Source organism: Lepidochelys kempii, chromosome 18, assembly GCF_965140265.1.
Source record: "Lepidochelys kempii isolate rLepKem1 chromosome 18, rLepKem1.hap2, whole genome shotgun sequence".
Classification (NCBI taxonomy): domain Eukaryota; kingdom Metazoa; phylum Chordata; order Testudines; family Cheloniidae; genus Lepidochelys; species Lepidochelys kempii.
In genome coordinates, this window is record NC_133273.1 from 2,218,784 (window position 1) to 2,239,453 (window position 20,670).

Sequence of the window (20,670 nt, forward strand, 5' to 3'; positions counted from 1 at the left end):
AAAGCCCGTCATAGAATCCTCGAAGATCAGGGTTGAAAGAGACCTCAGGAGATCCTCTCATCTAACCCCCTGCTCAAAGCAGGACCAATTCCCAACTAAATCATCCCAGCCAGGGCTTTGTCAAGCTGGGCCTTAAAAACCTCTAAGGATGGAGATTCCACCACCTCCCCAGGTAACTCATTCCAGTGCTTCACCACCCTCCTGGTGAAATAGTGTTTCCTAATATCCAACCTAGACCTGCCCCACTGCAACTTGAAACCATTGCTCCTTGTTCTGTCGTCTGCCACCACTGAGAGCAGCCTAGCTCCATCCTCTTTGGACCCCCCTTCAGGTAGTTGAAGGCTGCTATCAAATCCCCCCTCACTCTTCTCTTCTGCCGACTAAATAAACCCAGTTCCCTCAGCCTCTTCTCATAAGTCATATGCTTCTCTCCCCCAGTCATTGTCATTACCCTCCGCTGGACTCTCTCTCCAATTTGTCCACATCCCTTCTGTAGTTGGGGTCCAAAACTGGACACAATACTGCAGATGTGATCTCACCAGAGGGGAATAATCACTTCCCTCAACCTGCTGGCAATGCTCCTTCTAATGCAGCCCAATATGCTGTTAGCTTTCTTGGCAATAAGGGCACACTGACTCATCCAGCTTCTCATCCACTGTAATCCCCAGATCCTTTTCTGCAGAACGGCTGCTTAGCTAGTCGGTCCCGAGCCTGTAACCGTGCATGGGATTCTTCCATCATACATGCAGGACTCTGCACTTGTCCTTTTTGAACCTCATCAGATTTCTTTTGGCTCAATCCAACAATTTGTCTAGGTCACTCTGGACCCTATTCCTACCCTCCAGCATATCTACCTCTTCCCCCCCCCCCCCGTTTAGTGTTTTCCACGAACTTGCTGAGGATGCAATCCATCCCATCATCCAGATCATTAATGAAGATGTTGAAAAAACCAATCCCTGGAGCACTCCGCTTGATACCGGCTGCCAACTAGACATTGAGCCATTGATCACTACCCGTTGAGCTCAACAATCTAGCCAGCTTTCCATCCACCTTACAGTCCATTCATCCTATCCATACTTCTTGAACTTGCTGGCAAGAATACTGTGGGAGACTGTATCAAAAGTTTTGCTAAAGTCAAGGTTTATCATGTCCACCACTTTCCCCATATCCACAGAGCCAGTTATCTCCTCATAGAAGGCATGACTTGCCCTTGGTGAATCCATGTTGACTGTTCCTGAGCACCTTCCTCTCCACCAAGTGCTTCAAAATGGATTCCTTGAGGACCTGCTCCATGATTTTTATAGGGACTGAGGTGAGGCTGACCAGTCTGTAGTTCTTTAAAGATGGGCACTATATTTTCCTTTCTCCAATACTCCGGGACCTCCCCTGATTGCCATGAGTTTTCAAAGATAATGGCCAAGGGCTCTGCAATCACATCAGCCCATTCCCTGAGCACCCTTGGATACATTAGATCCAGCCTATGGACTTGTGTATGTCCAGCTTTTCTAAATAGTCCTTAACCTGTTCTTTCACCACTGAGGGCTGCTCACCATCTCCCGATACTGTGCTGTCCACTGCAGCAGTCTGGGGTGAAGACCGGGAGGGGGAAATCATTAAGTACTTCAACTTTTTCCACATCATCTGTCGCTAGGTTGCATCCCCCATTAAGTGTCCCACACTTTCCCTGACCACCACCTTGTTGCGAACGTACCTGTAGAAACCCTTCTCGTTTCCCTTCACATCCCTGGCTAGCTGCAACTCCAATTGTGCTTTGGCCTTCCTGATTACATCCCTGCATGCTCGAGCAATATTCTCATACTCCTCCCTAGTCATCTGTCCAAGTTTCCACTTCTTGTAAGCTTCCTTTTCGAGGGAGTCAGTCTGCTTTTCTGAAGTCCAGGTTCCATATTTTGCTGCTCTCCTTTCTCTCCTTTTGTCAGGATCCTGAATTTGACCATCTCATGATCACTGCTGCCCAGATTGCCACCCACTTCTATTTCCCATACGAATTCTTCCCTGCTTGCGAGCAGCAGGTCAAGAGGAGCACGGTTCCTCCAGCACTTGCACCAGAAAGTTGTCCTCAACCCTCTCCAAAAACTTCCTGGATTGTCTGTGCACTGCTCTATTGCTCTCCAATCACCCTGACATTGGCTGGAAGTTTCCCCCACCATGAGAACCAGGGCCTGTGATCTGGAAACGTCTGTTAATTGTCTGAAGAAAGCCTCATCTACCTCATCCTCCTGGTCTGGTGGTCTATACCTTACCTCTGTAATGGAGACTCCCAGGGGGCAGGGCAGGGCCATCACCCCTTGGACAGAAAGGTAACTAAGGCACATTGAGGCTAAGGGGTTTGTCTACACTTTGGGGGGTGGGGGGCAGACCTGCAGCAGGAAGACTCTGAGCCCAGGTATATAGCCCCCAGCCCATGCGACATGTAGCAATACAGACATTCCCAAATGGGCTGAGAGACCCACTCCATTCTCAGCGTTTCAGAGCCCAAGTAGGAATGTCCACCAGAGCCAGTGCTAGCCCACTGGGGGCCTTAAGCAGGAATATTTTACCCTCCCACCCCAATATTAAAGCAGGCAAATTCTTATAAGTGAATAGGGGGCCCCCTTGAGCTGCTCAGGGCTCTAAGCAGTTGCTTAGTCTGCTTCTCTGATGTCCACACTGGTTTTAGCGCCCTTGCACGGGGGCTGGCTTGCAGACTCTGGCTCTGAGACTTGCAGCCCCATCTCTGTCTTGCAGCATAGATACACCCTAAGCAGCTTGCACAGGAAGTCTGTGAAAGAGAAGGGAATGGAAATAGGTTTTCTGGAGCCCAGTGGTACACCCTAACCACTGGGACATTGTTCCTTGCGGGGGGCATCTTCACCATGCTCCTCGAGGGCGCCGCTAAGCGTGAAGGGTGTAAAAGGCTGAGCAGCACATAAAGAAGAGACCCAGAAAAGGGTAAAACCAGCAAAGGAATAAACCCCCTTTGCCCACCAGGAAGAGAGGGCCCTGAAGAATACAGGGAGACCACCTGGATAATGATATTCAGAAAGGACTCTTCTGTAATTGCATCTGAATTCACATCCCAGGGTATTTTTGTCTGATGCTGAGTCGGGGCAGAGGGTCACAGTCCTGGCTCAGCAGAGCCCCTGCCAGCAGCATATGTGAGAATTCAGGCCCCAGTGCTTCGGGGTTCAGGGCCATTTCATGGCTCTGGGATTGGATCCTGGCCTGGGAGAGGCCGGCATAAATCAATGGCAGCGACTAATTGGAAAGTGCTGCCTGCAAGAGCAGCTCTACTGGATCGGGGCTTGTAAAAGGAGAATGCAGGCTAGAGAAGTGGGGAAGAGTCCTCGCTGTTCCTGGGCGAGAGTGCAGGAACAATTTTTATAGTGGAAGCCATTGAACAAAACTGTAAAGCATTTGGTTGCCATTGTTCCTTCAATCTGGAAGGGCTGCCGCAACCCCAGCAGCACCCCTAGCATGGGGTGGAGCCCAACATGAGGAGTGGGGGTGGTATTGCCTGCCCTGTGTGCTAAGGGGTCGCACTACAAAGGGTGCTGCCCTCTGATCCGCAAGGGGCCCACATCAGTGAATTAAAAGCAGAGGCAACCCCAGGTCGGAAAATCCCCTGGCTCGGGGCATTCAGTATCTAGACTTGCATGTCAGCAAAGAGCTCTACTGTTAGCTAGGGATACCAACAAAGAAACCAGATCCAAACACTCCATGATCTTTGGCGTGTGGGAGATCTGGATTGAAATCCTGTGGGTTGAGCTCCTCTCTGGCCGGGAGCTGATGGTCCAAGCCAGCTAGGGCTGTCCACTCACCCACATTGGGAGGGTGACCAGGCCTGCTGACAGCAGTTCCAGGCCCCAGGGCAGAATAGTCAATGAGGCCCCGCACAAGCTTCGCCCGTGGCCCACTTGACTTTTGGATGGTGCTGCGCCCGCACTGGCTGGTGCCCAGAGAGCTGCCATCTGTGCTCCTGGACGCACTCTTCCAGCACACCCAGGGCTTTCACACGCTCACCCAGTAGGGTTGCCAGTGGTCTAATCGCGCAAACCCAAAGGGGGGTGCGGGCTGTGGGGGGGAGTTGGGGTGCAGGAGGGGGTGAGGGGTGCAGGCTCTGGGAAAGGGTGTGGGCTCTAGACTGGGGCAGGGGGTTGGGGTGCAGGAGAGGGCCAGGGGGTCAGTGCTTACCTCAGGTGGTTCCCGAAAGCGACCAGAACACCCCTCTGGCAGCAGCGGCTCCTAGGTTGGGGGCGCAGGAGGTGTCCGCACGCCACTGCCTACAGGCACAGCTCCCATTGGCTGCAGTTCCTGGCCAATGAGAGCTGCGGAGTTGGCACTTGGGGCGGGAGCAGTGTGCAGATACCTCAACCTGTGGCCCATGGACTATGTCTAAGGGGTCCACGAAAGACTTAAATCGAAAACTAACTGAACAGAAATCAGCTATAGTTACAGATAATCCATTTCCAAAGAGGTCCTCTCCTCAATTCAAAATTTTTTAGGGGTCTGCAAATGAAAAAAGGTTGAGAACCACTGTGTTAAATAATTGGTGAGCCTTCTAATGGTCCCACTGAACTTGTGTTTTCTGGCAGCTTTGAAAGCCCTTGGCTTTATCTACCCTTTTGAATTCAGGATTGAACAGGGATTTCTAGCCCCAGCCAGAAAAATTGGAAGCAATTCATACCCCACACTCCAGTTTTGAGCTAGGAACTGCACAGACAGATCCATTTTGGATCCTCCTTCATTTTGTTTGTGACAAGTTGACAGATGCTCAGTGCGCCCAAAAGCGATGAGGTTTATAGAGTGGTAATTCCCAGAGTTTGTCAGGTGACTGGCCACACCAAAGCAGCCCTGGCCTCCCTGGCTCTGCCAGCCAAGTCTTTGCCCTATAGCCCGGCTTGTACTTCTTGATTTATATTTTTCTTTTGTGGTGAAACATACAGAGCCGGCGGCATTAACTCCTTCCAGACTTGACGTAGAGAACAATGGGCAGGCGAAGGGACCAGGTCGGAGGAGGCTGGGAAACCACTGCTGGGCTGTGTAGCACCAACCAGCTCTTCTTGCTGGACTCCTCCCTTGCCACCTAAGTGTTGGAGTCGTGTGGTCCCCACTTCACCCAGGGATTCTCTGTATTGTGGCTGCCTTCCAGCCCCCACCATGGTGATCTTTCTGGCCCAGGTGCGAATGAATCTGTAGTGCCTAGGAATAAGATTGTAGCCCTTTTAAATAGTTTGCTAGCCCTCTTGTGGTGCCCACTGTGTTTGTGTTTTAGGAGCTGCCAGAAACCAGCCAGAGCGGCTGGATGTGTGTAGCTAGGCGAGTTGTACTACTGATGCCAAACATTCAAAAGCTTGAGTCTGGCCCTGTGAAAATCATGGGATTGGCTTAAAGCTTACGAGATTTAAAAAATATTGGAGGGGAGGGGGGTCCTACTTTGCTTCCCCCCTCTCCCTCCTGCCCTGCTTTCAGGTCACATTTGCTTCATGTTCAGACTTTTCCGTGCAACCAGGAGGGCTAGAAATTTGCTTTTAAAAAAAAAAAACAACCAAAAGCCAAGATTCTCTTGCAGTACCAGGATTCCAGCAGCTGGGGCTTTAAGAAAACACCTGCAACCCAGAACTGGCAATAATGAATTAACGAATACCATTATTTGGGACCCCGTAGTGCTGGATGCTTCCTTCATAGTGCTGTGGAAAGAGCAAATGCTCCTGCAGACCCTCCCTTAGGGTCTCTGTCTCTGTTCTTCGGTCAGAGATCAAAGAGCAATCCATCCTTGGGACACCAGTCCCCAGGACTGAGTCAGCTCAGGCACAAGAAGCTGGGACTTGATCCAAGATTCCTCTTCTGAGCTTCATTCCACAGGCTAGAAACCTCTCCTAGTCCCATGCACAATGCCACAAAACCCTGGAAAATGGCCACTCCCCGGGTGACCTCCCTGAAGGGTGGCTGATTTCATAAGTTAGTATGGCAAGGAGAAGACTGTGCAGGCAGATGCTGCTGGCTTCCTTAAAGACATGCAGAGAGTGCTCGTTTCTTCTCATGTCTAGATCCAGGCCTGTGGAGGCAGGCTCTTGTTGCTGCTTTTTGGGGCTTGGTTCCTTCTGCTAAAGGATGGAGCACTGTGGTGACAGCTGGGGACTGGCAGTCAGGACCTCTAGGTTCTTCTTTGAATGATTGCTCGTGTCGATTCCAATTAGATGTGTGCGAGCCGTGTGCACAGTCATTAGAAAGGTGTTTGTTTTTTCTTTTCCCCCCTAGTCGCACCAGTCGGGTCGGCTGTGGAGCCTCCTGGTGTGGCACCTTCATGGTGCTCAATATGACTCTGCCTACCCAGTGCCACCTCAGTTCCTTCTTATTGAGCAGGGGGTTGGACTAGATGACCTCCTGAGGTCCCTTCCAACCCTGATATTCTATGATATGATTCTACCACCTGTGACAGTTGTTGGAACTGTGGCTTCTTGCTCAGCAAGTTCTCCACGTTTCCCTAGCTCTTGTTTTTCTTGTATCTTTTATTTAGCTTATTGTAGTAGCAGTTGGGATGGGAGGTTTACCCTCCATCCTGATTGGTTTCTCTTGGGAGAGCTTTCATCCCAAGTCCCAGGGGTTCAAGTCCTGCTCCAAGCCCGTGTCAACGGGCAACCCTCACAACACTTGTCTCAAGTGCCTGGGGGAGGCTCACCAAGCCAATAGGTATGGGATTCGCAAGGGTTTTGCCCTAGAACCAAAGAGGAGCAAGACTTTCACCTTAAGCAGCTCCTTATGGTGAAGACCTACTTAGACCTTAACTTCCTTCCGTGTGGCAGGATCTGGCAGAGAGTTCTTCGGTGTGTAGCGCCATGGTGGAAGTGGCACAGTGGACGGACTCTGGCAGAGACCTGCAGCACCGCTGCTCCCTGGTGCTGAAACCGGCAGGATCAACCCGGCACCGCTCCCACTCCCTGGCGCAGAAGCAGCACCCAAAGCAAAGAAAGAGCAGCTCTCCGTCCCACAGACCCACCCCTCTGGAGCTAGCCAATGGGGCACGTCCTCGAGAGGAGCACCCAGCGCCAAAGCCTGCAGAGACGGTACCATTGACTTTGGCCCTGCAAGGGGGATTGTCGAGTCTGGTGCCGTTGGACTCCCCAGCCCTCCTCATTGAGGAGGTACAGCTACCATCCACTCGGGACACCTTTCTGGCCACAAGGGGCCTCATCACCATGACAGCGCCAAGGTTGCCTAGGATTCACATCAAGCCTCTGGTACCACGGCACCATCTCAAGGCAAAGAAGCAATGAACAGTGGTGCCGACAGCCAGGTCAAACTCACGGCGCCACTCCAGGTCATGCCAGCGCTCTCAATGCTGATCCTTTGCGGAGCAGGTCCTGGACACGGCACCAATCCGGCGCCGCTCGATGACCCTGTGTAGCTCCAGGTCACGCACTGCTCCCCAGCCTCGCAGCACCGGTTGCCAGCTCAGCTCCGCTCAGCACCACCCTGGCCCTCGTGATCCTGGTCCTCAAACTTGGAGGCAGGGTCTAGGTACTCGGAGCAGGACCGGCACTGGTCAGGCTATAGACGCTCTGAGGTGGGGCCAGGGCCATGGCCTGCACAGTGGCAGGGACCAGCGCAGTGGCCGTTCTGGACCCCATGGGCATATCACCAGCCCAGGGCACCCAGTCTAAAGGCTCCCAATTGGCCACCTCTGAACCGAGGGGGCCGTAGGCCTCAGCCAGTCAGCCCACCCCTAGGGGTGCTGGGGAGACACAGTGCCCCCACCTCCTCTCAGAATCAGCTCCAACTCTGGTTCCTGAGCCGGGGGTGACCAGCAAAGCAGATAGTCAGGCTCCTGATGAGCAGGAAGGATGAGAGGGCCTGGTTTCCCCCAATGGCCTCTTCGTCCTCCTCGGACAAAGCCATTGCAGGCACTTCTGTCTCTGGACTGCCTCCTCTAGATAGCCGTGCCCACCAGGACCTCCTGCGTAGAGCAGCGTGCAACATGGGTCTGCACACCGAGGAGGTGGTGGAGTTAGAGGACCCTGTGGTTGACATTCTGGCCCCAGAAGGTCCTTTGAGGGTGGCTCTGCCCCTCATCAAGACCATACAGACCAATTCCAAGACTATCTGTCAGCCTCCATCCCTCCCATAGCCAAGGGCGCTGAGAGGAAGTACTTCGTGCCCTCAAAGGGGTACGAATATCTCTTTTGCGCACCCACAGCCCAGTTCATTGGTGGCTGCGACTGTAAATGAGAGAGAGGCAGGGGCAGCAGGTGCCGGAGGCCAAGCGCCTAGACTCGTTTGGCCGTAAAGTGTACTCCATGGGGGGATGTCCGCTCAGGATTGCCAGCCAGCTCGCAATTCTGAGCTGCTGTAACTTCAACTCCTGGAACTTGATGCTCAAGGAGCTTGTGCCATCTGAGTCCAGGGAGGAGTTTGGGGGTATAGTAGAGGAAGGCAGGGTGGTGGCACAGGCCTCTTTACAGGCCTCACTGGACACTGCAGACTCAGCAGTGCACACCTTGTCCTCGGATATTGCCATGAGGTGCACCTCTTGGTTGCAAGCCTCGGGCCTTCCACCGAGGGGCAGGCCTGTTCGCGTAGCAGACTGCCTCTCGGCTGCACAGCCTAAAGGACTCAAGGGTGACTATGAAATCCTTGGGTATGCACACCCCAGCAACCCAACAGAAACCCTTCCAGGCCCAGCCCCAGCAGCAGCAGCCCTCCTACCCTCCTCAGCTGAGGGAGGGCTTCTACAGACTGAGGGGCAGGAACAGCAGAAGGAAGCCTTCCAATCCCCCTTCCAAACAAGGCCAGGACCCAACCAAACCATCATCGGGTTCCAAGCAGGCCTGTTGAAGAGACGCCCGAGGACAACGCACCAGACTCCTCCCTGGATCCTTCCCCGCCCTTTTTGAATCGTTTGTCCTACCTCTACCATGCCTGGTCCCAAATAACCTCAGACTGCTGGGTACGTAAAGGTGCGCCTTGCTGTTATCTCGGCCTTCCACCTGAGTGTCGGATCACTCCGTCTTTGCCAACCCTATGGTTGGTTGCTTCCTCAAAGATTTGCACCGCCTGCATGCTCAGATTCGGCAGCCTGTCCCTGCGTGGACCTTAACCTGGTCCTTTCATGGCTCATGTGGGGGGCCCATTCGAACCATTGGTGACTTGCTCCCTCCTGTATCTGTCTTGGAAGGCAGCTTTCCTGGTGGCCATTACATCTGTGAGAGGGTGTCTGAGCTAAAGGCCCTCACCTCAGAACTGCCTTACACAGCTTTCCACAAGGCTAAGGTGCAACTCAGGCTACACCCGGCCTTTCTCCCCAACGTGATGTCTCACTTCCACACCAGCCAGGACATTTTCCTTTTACCCTTATGCCAGTACCCAACAGCAATGGCTACGCTCCCTTGATGTTCAGTGAGCACTAGCTTTCTACATTAAGCGCACTAAGACCTTCAGAAAATCGACCCAGCTATTCATGGCAGACCAGATGAAAGGCTTCCCGGTCTAATCTCAAAGAATATCCTCCTGGATCATGTCCTGCATCCGCATGTGCTAAGAACTGGCCAAAGTGCCAACCCCAGCTCTCATGGCACACTCCACTAGGGCCCAGGCCTCATCGGCCGTGTTCCTGGCCCAGGTTCCAATCCAAGAAATCCGCAGGGCAGCAACTTGGTCCTCGGTACATACCTTCACCTCTCGCTAGGCCATCACTCAGCTCACCAGGGACGACGCGGCTTTTGCCGCAATCAGCGTTTCCTTAACACCTGGGTGAGGCTTGGGAATCAATACGAGCAATCATTCAAAGAAAAAACGGTTACTTGCCTCTCCTAACGATTGTTCTTCGAGATGCGTTGCTCACATCCACTGCTCATCCCCGCCCATCTTCCCCTCTGTCGGAGCAGCCGGCAAGGAGGGACTGAGGAGGCGCGGGGTTGGCAGGGTCACATATTGAGTGCCTTGAAGGCACCACGCCAGGGGGCTCCACAGCCGACCCGACAGGTGCTGCCAGGGGACAAACTTTCCGACGTGTGTGCGCCCCGCATGCACAGTCCTAATTGGAATGGATGTGAGCAACACCTCTCCAGGAACAACAGTTACAAGAAACAAGTAACTCTGTGTGTGTGTGTTTTTGTTTCTGGCTCTGCCTGATTTGCTGTGTGACTATGGGGCAAATTACTTTGGTCAAACTTTCAAAAGTGCCCACTAATTTGGGGCACATGAGGATATGTGGTTGTGTGTGGTGTGTTTAAATCCCAGAGGTTCTGAGTGTCATGGCTCAGGGCTATCGCCCATGTAGTCCCCCCTCTAGAATCCCAGCCAAGCGGTCCACCCTCTTTCTCCCCTGGCTGTCACCTCTGGGGCGGAGGGGCTCTCCCATTGCTGTAGTTAGTGCATCTCTCCAATGGAAGGCTTCTGTGTCCAGCTGTGTGCACTGGGAGTTAGGTCTGCTCTGAGGGGTGGATTTTTCACACCTGGAGCGATGTTTGAGTTGACCTAACTCTGCAGTGTAGACCTGGCCCTTCTCTCTGGCTGCTGTGCTCTCACCCTGCCGTGGCTCTGCTTTCAGAGAAGGAGAAGAATCCACAGTACTGGAGGAATCAGGCTCAGCAGACACTGAAAATTGCCCTGAAGCTGCAGCAGCTCAACACCAATGTGGCCAAGAACATCATCTTATTTCTTGGAGATGGTGAGTGCTTTCATCCGCTGCCTAAGCAGCGCACATGGGGCGGGAGTGGCCTGTGTCAACCCTAGTGTCTCAGGAAGAGGGGTTGGGTCAGTTCTGGAAATTGTGGGTGGGTGGGGAGTGTGTGTGTGGGGGGGGGCAGGCAGTGATCTTGCCATCAAACTTTCTTGGAATTTCCTGTAATTCCCCTGGTTGGTGATTCATAAATCTCAGTGGATTCTGCCAGAGTCCTCCACTTGGGAACTCCACTGGTTGGGACTGCGCTGGCCCACAATGGGAGTTAAACACCTCGGAGGGTTTGGGCCTCTCTCCCCAACATTACCCACTGTGGCTAACTCTGGCTCCCTAGTGGTAACCGTGTCGGTGGCATGGAGGAGGAGCAGTAGTGTGTCCTCTACCGGGCTGGAGTAAGGAGGCTGGAGATGGCAGCTCCCCCTCCTGCCTCACCTGGCCTAGGGAAGGACCACTGAGCTGTGTGTCATAGACCCTAGACGCGCACCGTGTGGCTCAGTCGCAGGGGCCTGTGCTTGCAGCCCAGCTGTGAGTGGCTGTGGAGTGCGGCACAGCGATAACTGTGCTGATGTTGCACTTGCTGTGACATCACACGATCAAATATTCGCCGCCAGTGGGAGGCATTATGTCATCAGAGTAAGCTCCCATTGGCTGACCTGACCCCCTTCCTGCCAGCTTTAGAGAGCTGCGTTTCCCAAATATCCCCTTTCCCAGGCATCACATGGACGCTTTTCCCTGCCCCTCCCCGCTGGAGTTCAGTGACCCAGGCTGTGTCCGAGTTGGTCCTGCTTTGAGCAGGGGGTTGGACTAGATGACCTCCTGAGGTCTCTTCCAACCCTGATCTATGATTCTATGAGTCACGATGCAGGCTGAAGGTGGAGAGGAGAGGTTGATCCCAGAGATGCTGGGAACCACTAGGTCCACCAACAGCAGGGCTGGGATGCCAAGTTTATCTAACCTTTCAAGTAGCTGCTGTGTGGTTAGACAGCCCGGGAAAGCCTGGTTCAGAAGGACCCAGTGCCAGCATGCCATGTCCCAGGGACAGCTGATTCCATTTAGACCCATGCTTGGGACATTCTTCTGGGGTCTTGGTGTAAAACATATGGGGTTGTTGGTAATCCTGGGCTGTGCTCTGATTCCTGGGACTCTTGGGATTAGGTCTCTCTCACTCCTCACCCCCACGCGCCCCTCCCCACTGTGAGCTGCAGACATCTGTTCCGAGAGGCTCTAGTTATCAAGCAGCAATTTTTCACCACTTCACCCAACCTCAAACAAGAGAATAAGCAAACGAAGCAAAGACCCTTGGAGCAGGGGCAGATGCTCAACAAAGCCAGCTTCTGAAAGCCAGGAATGCTTTGCAGGCTGGGGTTGGGGGTAGAGGGAGAGAACAGAAGGAGTGAAAGCAACACAGGGGGATGATTCTCTGAATAAACCCTTTGAAGGTTCACCAGTCGCTCTTGCTGATCTTGCACCATGAGTAGCATCTGGTCACATATCCATCCTGAGCACCTCTCAGAACATGTGCTCTGGAGCCTGACTCCTGGGGTAGGACTTCTAAAACATGGGCCGTTTGTGCTGTGTGCACAAGTGCTATTGGTCCGGCACACACCTGGTCAAGTGCCCCTCGGCACATCTGTCCTGATGAGCCGGTTTTTAAAGCTCTCCGGGTTCTCTGCCCTCATCCCCTAGGTTGGGTATGTTGCTTGTCTGAGCTTTTTGACTGGCTTAAGTTGGTGCGAGGGATCATTGAACTTCAAGACTGTGTCCTAGCCTTTCACAAACATTGCACGCACACCAGTAATTGCCGTGCAAATGGTTGTGTGGTTGGAAACTGGTAACGTGTATTCTGCCAGAAATGAAGCAAAATAATATACTTTTTAATGGAAAACCTGACTTTTCTGTTTTGAGAAATGTAGAGAGAGAAACAAAGTGGTTATTTGAAAAAAATTTTTTTTTTTAAAAGGCCATTTTTAATCTCTGACATTTTGACAATTTAATGCCCCTACTCAGCATAAATAGCCTTTTTCTAATAAACAAAACAAAGAAAAATCAAAATGTCACGTCTGTTCCATAATTGCACAGTCAAGGGGAAAATTTTCAAAAGCACCTAAGTCCCATTTTCAGAAGTGATCTTGGGCTCTTAGAAATGTGGACTATTGACTTTGTGAGACTTAGCCTTCCATGTTAAGTAGACGCTTTTGAAAATGTTACCATAAGTCACTATAGTGTGCTAGGTCCCAGGCCTTCACTGGCTCCATCTCTGAGCATCATGGAAGTTAGTGGGCATCCGTGGTGCAACTTGCAGATTCAGAGCTTATAGTTATTAAAGAAATACCAGGTATAAAAATGTCCCTGAGCTACCAAAAGAATGAAGGTGAATGCAGGAACAGAGTGTATATTACAAGAGCACCCATTGCAGATAATAGATGGGGAGGGCAAACAGACACAAAAGGGTCTGTCTACACAGCCTGCCCCTGAGCCTGGGTCAACAGGCTTGTGCTTGTGCTACTGGATTAGAAATAACTGTGTAGACATTGTGGCTTGGGTGGAGCTCATGCTCTGACGTCGAAGGAGGGGGTAGATCTACACAGCTATTTTTATCGCCATAGCACAAGCCCTAGTCTGTGGTGTGGTCTTGGAGGCTCTCTACTCCGCAGTGCCAAGGTTCCAGAACAGGTCAACAGCAGAGCCAGGAATAGAATCCCGTGTGCCTGATTCCTAATCCAGTGCCTTGTCCCCTAGATCAGGAATAGGGCCCCTTGCCTACCAGAACAGTTAGATGAGAGCAGCTCCCTTGCTCTCCTTAGTCCTATCTGACTGGTTCTCTGAGAAGATCTCCCAATGTGGAGATTTCCAGGGACTGCTTTAAGCTGAGATGGCCACTGGAGAAAACTGGTGCCCATCTTCTGTGCTTCCTCACATTGAGGGAAGGGCCTTATGTCAATTTTTGTCTGAACCCACTCAGAAAGAGAGGAAGTACCTAATTCCCCAAAGTCTTTGATGAACTGGAATCCTATATTGGCAAGGGTGAAGTGGTTTGCATAGACTGCTTTTACTGTGTATAACAGCCGTGGTTTGGGACGATGGTCCTTAGCCCTGGACTTCTCTCAGGGGAATAGAAATGGGATGCAGAGCAAAATAAACAATGTGCAATGTTCTATTTTAATTCAGCAGTTAAAGGGTTAATTGTGTCATGAGCATGGTTTAATTATACTGTCACCTGATGTTTTCCTCTTGGGGCCAGGGGAGCCAAGCTCAGACAAAAAAGAGGAATAATTGTTGCAACTAATGTTTTAGTCTGTACCTGATCTGGAGACAGCTGTGTGGAGAAGCCTCTGGTGAGTGGGTTGGACCGGCTTTTCTGATCCCCCTGCAATGCCTTGCAATAGCTTTTAAGGAAGTCAGAGTCAGTGCTTTGCGATTCTTCAGCATTGGACACAGGTCACTGCTCCATGTGATTCATTCTTGCTTTGTCCAACTGTCTGCTGCAGGCATGGGAGTCTCCACCGTCACAGCAGCTCGTATCCTCAAGGGGCAGCTGCAGAACATGAAGGGGGAAGACTCGCTGCTGGAAATGGATAAATTTCCTTATGTGGCTTTGTCCAAGGTGAGCCCAGTTATTTTTGCCTGCCTGGCTATTCCTGGGGCATGGTTTGGGGTGGGAGCAGGAGCTACAAAGTGGCGGGGGTGAGGCAATGCCTGTGGCTGAGAATCTACAGGGATCTGTCCTGCTCTGGATTTCATGGCTGGGGCATTTAGACATGTCTGTGTTGGGGGCACTGTGAAGCTGCTCAGCTTGTGGGGGAAGGGTAGAGAAAAAACTGGATCACAGTCATTCAAAGGACTGTACCTCTTCTGTGCTCAGTCTTGCAACGTCCAAGTCGGTTAGGCCTGGCAATGCCGAGTGCAACAATGCCTGAAGGCCTTTAAAAAGCTGGCCTGTGCCCAAGGAGGTACAATCCCAGCTCCACTACTGCAGGGGGGAGGGGCAGCAAGGATTGTGTTTTGTCCCTGTCTCTTGCACCTTCAACTTGTTGTTGTGTTTCTTCTGGGGTATGGGGGAAGGTTTTCCTCCAGCACCTGCTCCCCACCCCTCTCCTCTCACCCCACACCTTGCCTAGTATCAGAGCCCCATCTTCTCTGGGCTTCAGCTGCATTTCCCTGGTTGCTCAGTGAAAGCAGCTCAGTTTGTTTCAGCCTGGTTGCAGAAATAGGTGACTGTGGATAAAGCATCTGCCACAGCCATGGAACTGTCACTTTTCTCCAGGGAGCTGGTTGCTTTGGGTCACCTGCAGGGCATTCGCCACCAGTCCTTCCCTCCCACTCAAAATTACTTCTCTTAGGGGCTAGGGACCCCTCTGTCCTTGGCTTTTGCCAACTTCCCCATGGGAGGAGAAGCTGGGAGACTAACATATCTTTGTGGGCCTGTTGACGAGACTGCCCCTTTGTTGACACCCCAGGCAGAATCAATTTCAGTGACCTCAGTGCCACCTCTCCAGCAGGTATTGACAAGTGCTGTAAATCAAACCAGCAGCAAATAAGCCACTGGCAAAGGCAAAGATTTGTGCCAGCTGACTGACACATACACGCCCAGGGCAGCTCCTCTCGGCCAGGAAGGTGTCTCTTTAAGAAATTCAGTTTCCATTTGTTTGGGTTAATTCAAGTGATTGCAATGGCATAGGGATTAATGCCAGAATATATACAGGTGTCTTGGCCTCTCAGAGACCAGGAAAAGATTTATGGCAGAGAATACAGAGGTGCTGGGCCAACTTTGATGCCTTTTGGAAGTTTGACATTTGAAAGGGCTCTGGGTCAAGGGCAATTTTTAAAGGTTAGACTGTGGGAAAGCAGACTCCTGAAAAACCCTCTGCATTTTCACTCTGGTCACAAGATAGACTTCTAAAACTGATCCTGAGGCTGCCAGGTGTGTGCATATGCGTATGAATGTATAGTGGGGTCAGCATAGCTAGGGTTGCATTCAGATTTGCACATACCCACATATCTCTGATTTAAAATAACTGAGAATTTTAAAGCTGCCTCCAGGATTGGGGTGTTCAGTTTGCATTAATTATGTCATGGATGGGACCTCGAGCATCCAAATCCCTTAGGCTGATTTGAAAATCAGTCTGAATACAAAGAGTTTATTTCCCTGATTCCTTATAATTGAACTGCTCTCCACCAAGCAAAGCCAAGAGAGCTGCTCAACCCATTGCCTGCTTCCATTCTCCGAGCTGATGGAGCAGGGGGCTGGGGTGGTCAGTGGTCGCACAGAGCTTACAGAGTTTACAAGAGATCTGCTTTATTCTAAGTTTGGTTCCAACCATCTGTGCATAACATGAACTTCATGGCACTCCACCCAGGCTGTCTGGGAAGCTCAGCCCTTGAAGGCACAGTCCCTAATATCACAGGGACCAGTGTCTCTTTTGCAGAGTGGCAGCTCTTAGGGTAAAACACTGCATAGATGAGCTGCTCTTAAAAACAAACTTAAAAATGCCATTTCATTTCTCCCAAACTGCTTTTCCCTGGACATGGGTCCCTGGCATTTGGGTTGGAAAAAGGATCTTGGCACCAGCATTTGCAGGGCTGTGCTCTTCACCCAGCCCATCTGCTGGCATGCAGCTGGCCATGGGTGGATGGTCTGGCACTGAGACGCCTGCTGTTGCCTCCCTGCTCTGAACTGAAGCCCTGATTCAATCCATGTTTGTGTCAATAATGCATCTCACCGCAGTGGAGTGCAGGGTGAGGCTAGCCAGCTACTTGCCACAAGGCGGGGGGGGGGGGGTGAGGGATGCCCCACTTTGGAGGAAAAACTTTATTTTTTGCAAGGTGTGGGGGTTTTTATTTTTTTTTTTATTGAATAGGATCAAATATGTGTTGCCTAGTGTCCCTGTCTGGTGCCAGGTTAAAAATGTTCTGGACTGAGTTAAAATATGCATGGAGCTGAAAGGCAGGGATTGTGGGCAGCTGGGTGATGGCACGAGGTATAGGGGTCCTGCTCTGCCAGCTCCCTTTTCTGCTGTGGGAGTCGAGCCTGAAGGCACAGGCACACCCCTTGAGGCAATCTCTCCCTTGCTACTCACCGTTGGGCCCTTCCTGGTGAGGGGGAAGGCTGTCAGTGGGTGGAAGGCAAGGGGGTCATATCAGTGCTAGTAGGTGAAAGGGTTGAGAACATGGGCATCTCCCAAAGTTGCCCCGGTGCTGCAGAGGTTGGCAGTTGGAGCGATTTCCTGGCATCACTGGTGGGCCCCATCCCACCAAGGGCAATGGGAGTCTTGGTGCCAACTTGGTAGGGTTGGCTGGGGCCCACAGGGAGGCTGGGGTGCCTGGCTAGTCAGGGTTTGTCTGAAGTAACAGTTAAATGCCCCGAAGTTGGCTGTGGGTGAGGGTGGGGAGTGAGAACTGGGGGACAATCACAAGGCAGAGAGCAGGAGAGCTGCCCGGCCTTGTTGGGAATGGGAGCATCTCTCTGGAATGGGAGGTTCAGGGCAGTCTCCTTGCAACCCTTGAGTTGCCATGGGGCAGAATCCAGACCTGGCATGAGTGGCAGCGTCTCTGGGCCCAGTCCAGCTGTGGCCTGTAATTGTGCAAGTTATATACACGGTGCATGGAGCAAAGTGGTGAATCTTGCACCAATTTGTTCACAAAACCAGTGTAATTTACATGCTGAGAGGACGGATGGGAGGGCATCCAAGAAATGCAGCACCCAGGAGAATGCTAGACAGAGCAACCCACTCCTTTCCTTATCTCAGCCCCTCCTCTTGTTAGCAGTATCCACGCCAAGGCACAGGAGAGATTCCACTCCTTTTTCACACCCACTGAATGCCGGCTGCATGGAGTGTCTCTTTCCCACACCCGTCCCGAGTGCCTTACCTCACAGAGACCTCACTGTGGAATCTGGGCTTGAAGCCTGCCCTGAAGGCAGCTAGTGTTGTGATCTGTTCTTTGCCTGGAGACTGGAATCCAGCTCCTAGCATAGAACACACCAGCCTCCCCAAGCCTGTATATGTTCATTGCCTTTCTCCTAACTCACCCCAGCTCCTTTCCCCATAGGCCATCAGCAGACCAGTCCCTGGTACGTACAGTTGGGAGGCTTGGGGCTCTGTTTCCTCCATGCCTGTTCTGGGGAGGAAAGGCAAGTGGCCAAAGCCTTGTGACGGGGGCTGCTGACGCTGGTCTTGCTCATTCAACCCTGCCGTTCATCCTTGCAGACCTACAACACCAACGCCCAGGTGCCAGACAGTGCAGGCACAGCTACTGCTTATCTCTGTGGGGTGAAGGCCAACGAGGGGACGGTGGGCGTGAGCGCAGCCGTGACCCGCGCTCAGTGCAATACCACAGCGGGCAACGAGGTCACATCGGTTCTCAAGTGGGCGAAGGGAGCAGGTGAGCAAGTGGGCAGGCTGTAAGATGTCATGTGTGATACAGACCAGCTCTCTGGGCCCAGTGGCCAGAGGGGAGGGTGGGCAGGACGGGGGCATGGCCAGGTCAAGTTTATTCATTTCATCGATTTCTTTGTTTCTGGCATTCCTGTCCCTTAGAGCAGGACTTCCCAGATGTGCCCCTCTTCCAAAGAAGGGTTGGGGGGAAAAACATCCCTGACCGCAGAAACAACTGCCATGCCAAGGACACCTGAACCAAAGCAATGTGAAGTTTCATCCTAAACTAATGGCCAGTGCCCCCTTCCATGTATCCGTTGAAAAGAAATACCTGGGACATTCCCCAGTGAGATCCCCCATCTCCTGTCTGTTCTGGACATATCCTACAGTGCCCCCTCTAGGGCTGTGGCTAGAAAACATGTCCCTCCAACGTGAGGTGAGCCAGGGGAAAACGATTGGCAGAGGGTGAACTGCATGATAGCATCCCAGAATGCTTTGTGCGGTGGTCTCTCCTTTGCAGGTGTCAATAGAGCACGAACAACCGGGAGTCCGGTGGCACCTTAAAGACTAACAGATTTATTTGGGCATAAGCTTTCGTGGGTAAATGCAGCATGGTTACACTCCGAGATGGGGATCAGGCCCTTTATATCTCTAACCATCAAACCGCATGTCATGCTCCCCACTCACTTATCCCACTGTTAACCCCTTTTCTCCTGCTGCAGGCAAGTCTGTGGGCATCGTCACCACCACACGGGTAAACCACGCCACTCCCAGTGCTGCCTATGCCCACTCTGCTAACAGGGACTGGTATTCGGATAACGAGATGCCCCCGGAGGCCATCCAGCAGGGTTGCAAAGATATCGCCCAGCAGCTCTTTGACAACATCCCAGACATCGAGGTATAGTGTGGAGAAAAGCAGAGCCGGAGGATGAATAGCATTATATTCCTGGGGTTGGGGAGGAATGACTTGGGGGGCTGGGTATAATATGGTGAGGGCTGGTATCAGTGGGAGCTGGCATTGATTAGATCATGAAATTGTAACACACGTAAAATGTGTTCTGCAACCCTAGTTGGTGGCTGGGCCCCATGGAAAGAAAGAACCTGCTGCTGCTTCCAGTTAATGGAGTTTCTCCTTTAGCACAAAAGGTAGAAGTATGTTCTGAAGGGCTGGAGGTTGTGGGTTCATACCCAGGGGGGGCTGTTTCAAAACTCAATTATTGGGGGATGGATTAGGAAGGGTTGGATGGTCAGTTGGGATCAACACCCAGAAATGTGGATACTTCTGCTAGGCTTGAGATGGCCTAGGAACAGTGTTTGTCATGAAAGACAGCATGGTGAAGTATGGAGGGTGCCATCCTGGCAGGTAGCAAACTTTGGCTCTGCTCCCTGCTCTGCCATTGCCTTGCTGAACTGGGTCGAGGGCTATCCATGAGGGTGATGCAGGGTATAGCCCTTTATAGTGATGGAAAAGGACTGTTGCTGTTCTGTACCTGGACTTTTCCCAGCTGGATTTGTAGATTACTGTTGTCCGTAGGTAGGTAAACTATTGCAACTGAAAAACATTCCTCTGTATACGTACAGCGCGGCTTGTGTTTATTTTGGACCTTGGAGAGTTCACTTCAATCTTGTTGTCACTCAAGTCGTGTCAGCATTGTGTGCTTTGGAGCTGTGCAATGTCAGAGCAAATCCGTGGTGGGGGGAACCAATCGGTTGTCCGTTCTAGAAGTAGGAGTTCTGGAACTTCCCTGACCCTTCGCAAAACAAATGTTTTGCTTTCTGCCCATGATTCCTGGGGAAGAGCAGAGCCTATGAAAACATGGGATAAATGTGTAGCCCGGTCAGATTGGTGGGAAGAAAAGATGGTGGTACGCTAAGCTCTGCCCATGTGAATCTTCCAAATGAGACACTGCTTGCAGTAGATTGTGCACATGTGTCTGTTTGCCAATATATGGGAATGGGTGACAGGGGATGGATCACTTGATTCCCTTTTCTGTTCATTCCCTCTGGGGCGTCTGGCATTGGCCACTGTCAGACAGGATACTGGGCTAGATGGACCTTTGGTCTGACCAAGTATGGCCATTCTTATGTTAAGTTCTTATGCTGGATGACCTTGAGGAAGACCATTCTGCTTTCTGTGCCTCAGTTTCCCCACCTTTAAAACGAGGATAATGGCCATTTCCTACTGTGGCAAAACACTTTGAGATCTCTGCATGGAAAGCGCTGTATGTGACTGGGCTACACTGCATTGATAGCTCTTGCCCCAGGTCAGCCCCTTCAGTCCCAACTCCACCTGCGAAGGAGAGGCTCTGCAAAAATAATAAGAAACACTGAAATTATTTGCAGTTCCTTGATCCTCCATGGCTGGATTTGGACGAAGGTTTAGGCTGTCTTTTACCTTCTCCAAACAAGCATTCCTGGCCCTAATGGCGTCTAAGGGCTGATCTACACTGCAGCACAGTGCAGAATATGGGAGATTGGGGGGGGGGAGAATTGTAGAGCAGACTAAAGTGTCGTGCTTTTAACTGGCCCATGTAGACCCTGCTGGTGTGAACTGAAAGGTACCTAATGTGTGTTTGATGTAGTCCCGTGTCAAACAGCTGCCAGATAGACTAGCCA

The 20,670-nt window shown here is 51.8% G+C and overlaps 1 protein-coding gene across 4 annotated transcripts in view; it reads left to right on the top strand.

Annotated features, from left to right (window-relative positions):
* Positions 1 to 20,670, top strand: part of ALPL (alkaline phosphatase, biomineralization associated) — an 86,704-nt gene that overhangs the window by 36,405 nt on the left and 29,629 nt on the right. For 2 of the 4 annotated variants that reach the window (XM_073316617.1, XM_073316620.1), the window contains exons 3-6: positions 10,550 to 10,669; positions 14,170 to 14,285; positions 17,887 to 18,061; positions 18,777 to 18,952. In XM_073316617.1, the coding sequence (XP_073172718.1) occupies positions 10,550 to 10,669; positions 14,170 to 14,285; positions 17,887 to 18,061; positions 18,777 to 18,952 (587 nt within the window). The remainder of the gene's footprint in view (positions 1 to 10,549; positions 10,670 to 14,169; positions 14,286 to 17,886; positions 18,062 to 18,776; positions 18,953 to 20,670) is intronic. The other 2 variants (XM_073316618.1, XM_073316619.1) reach the window with 1 other exon arrangement.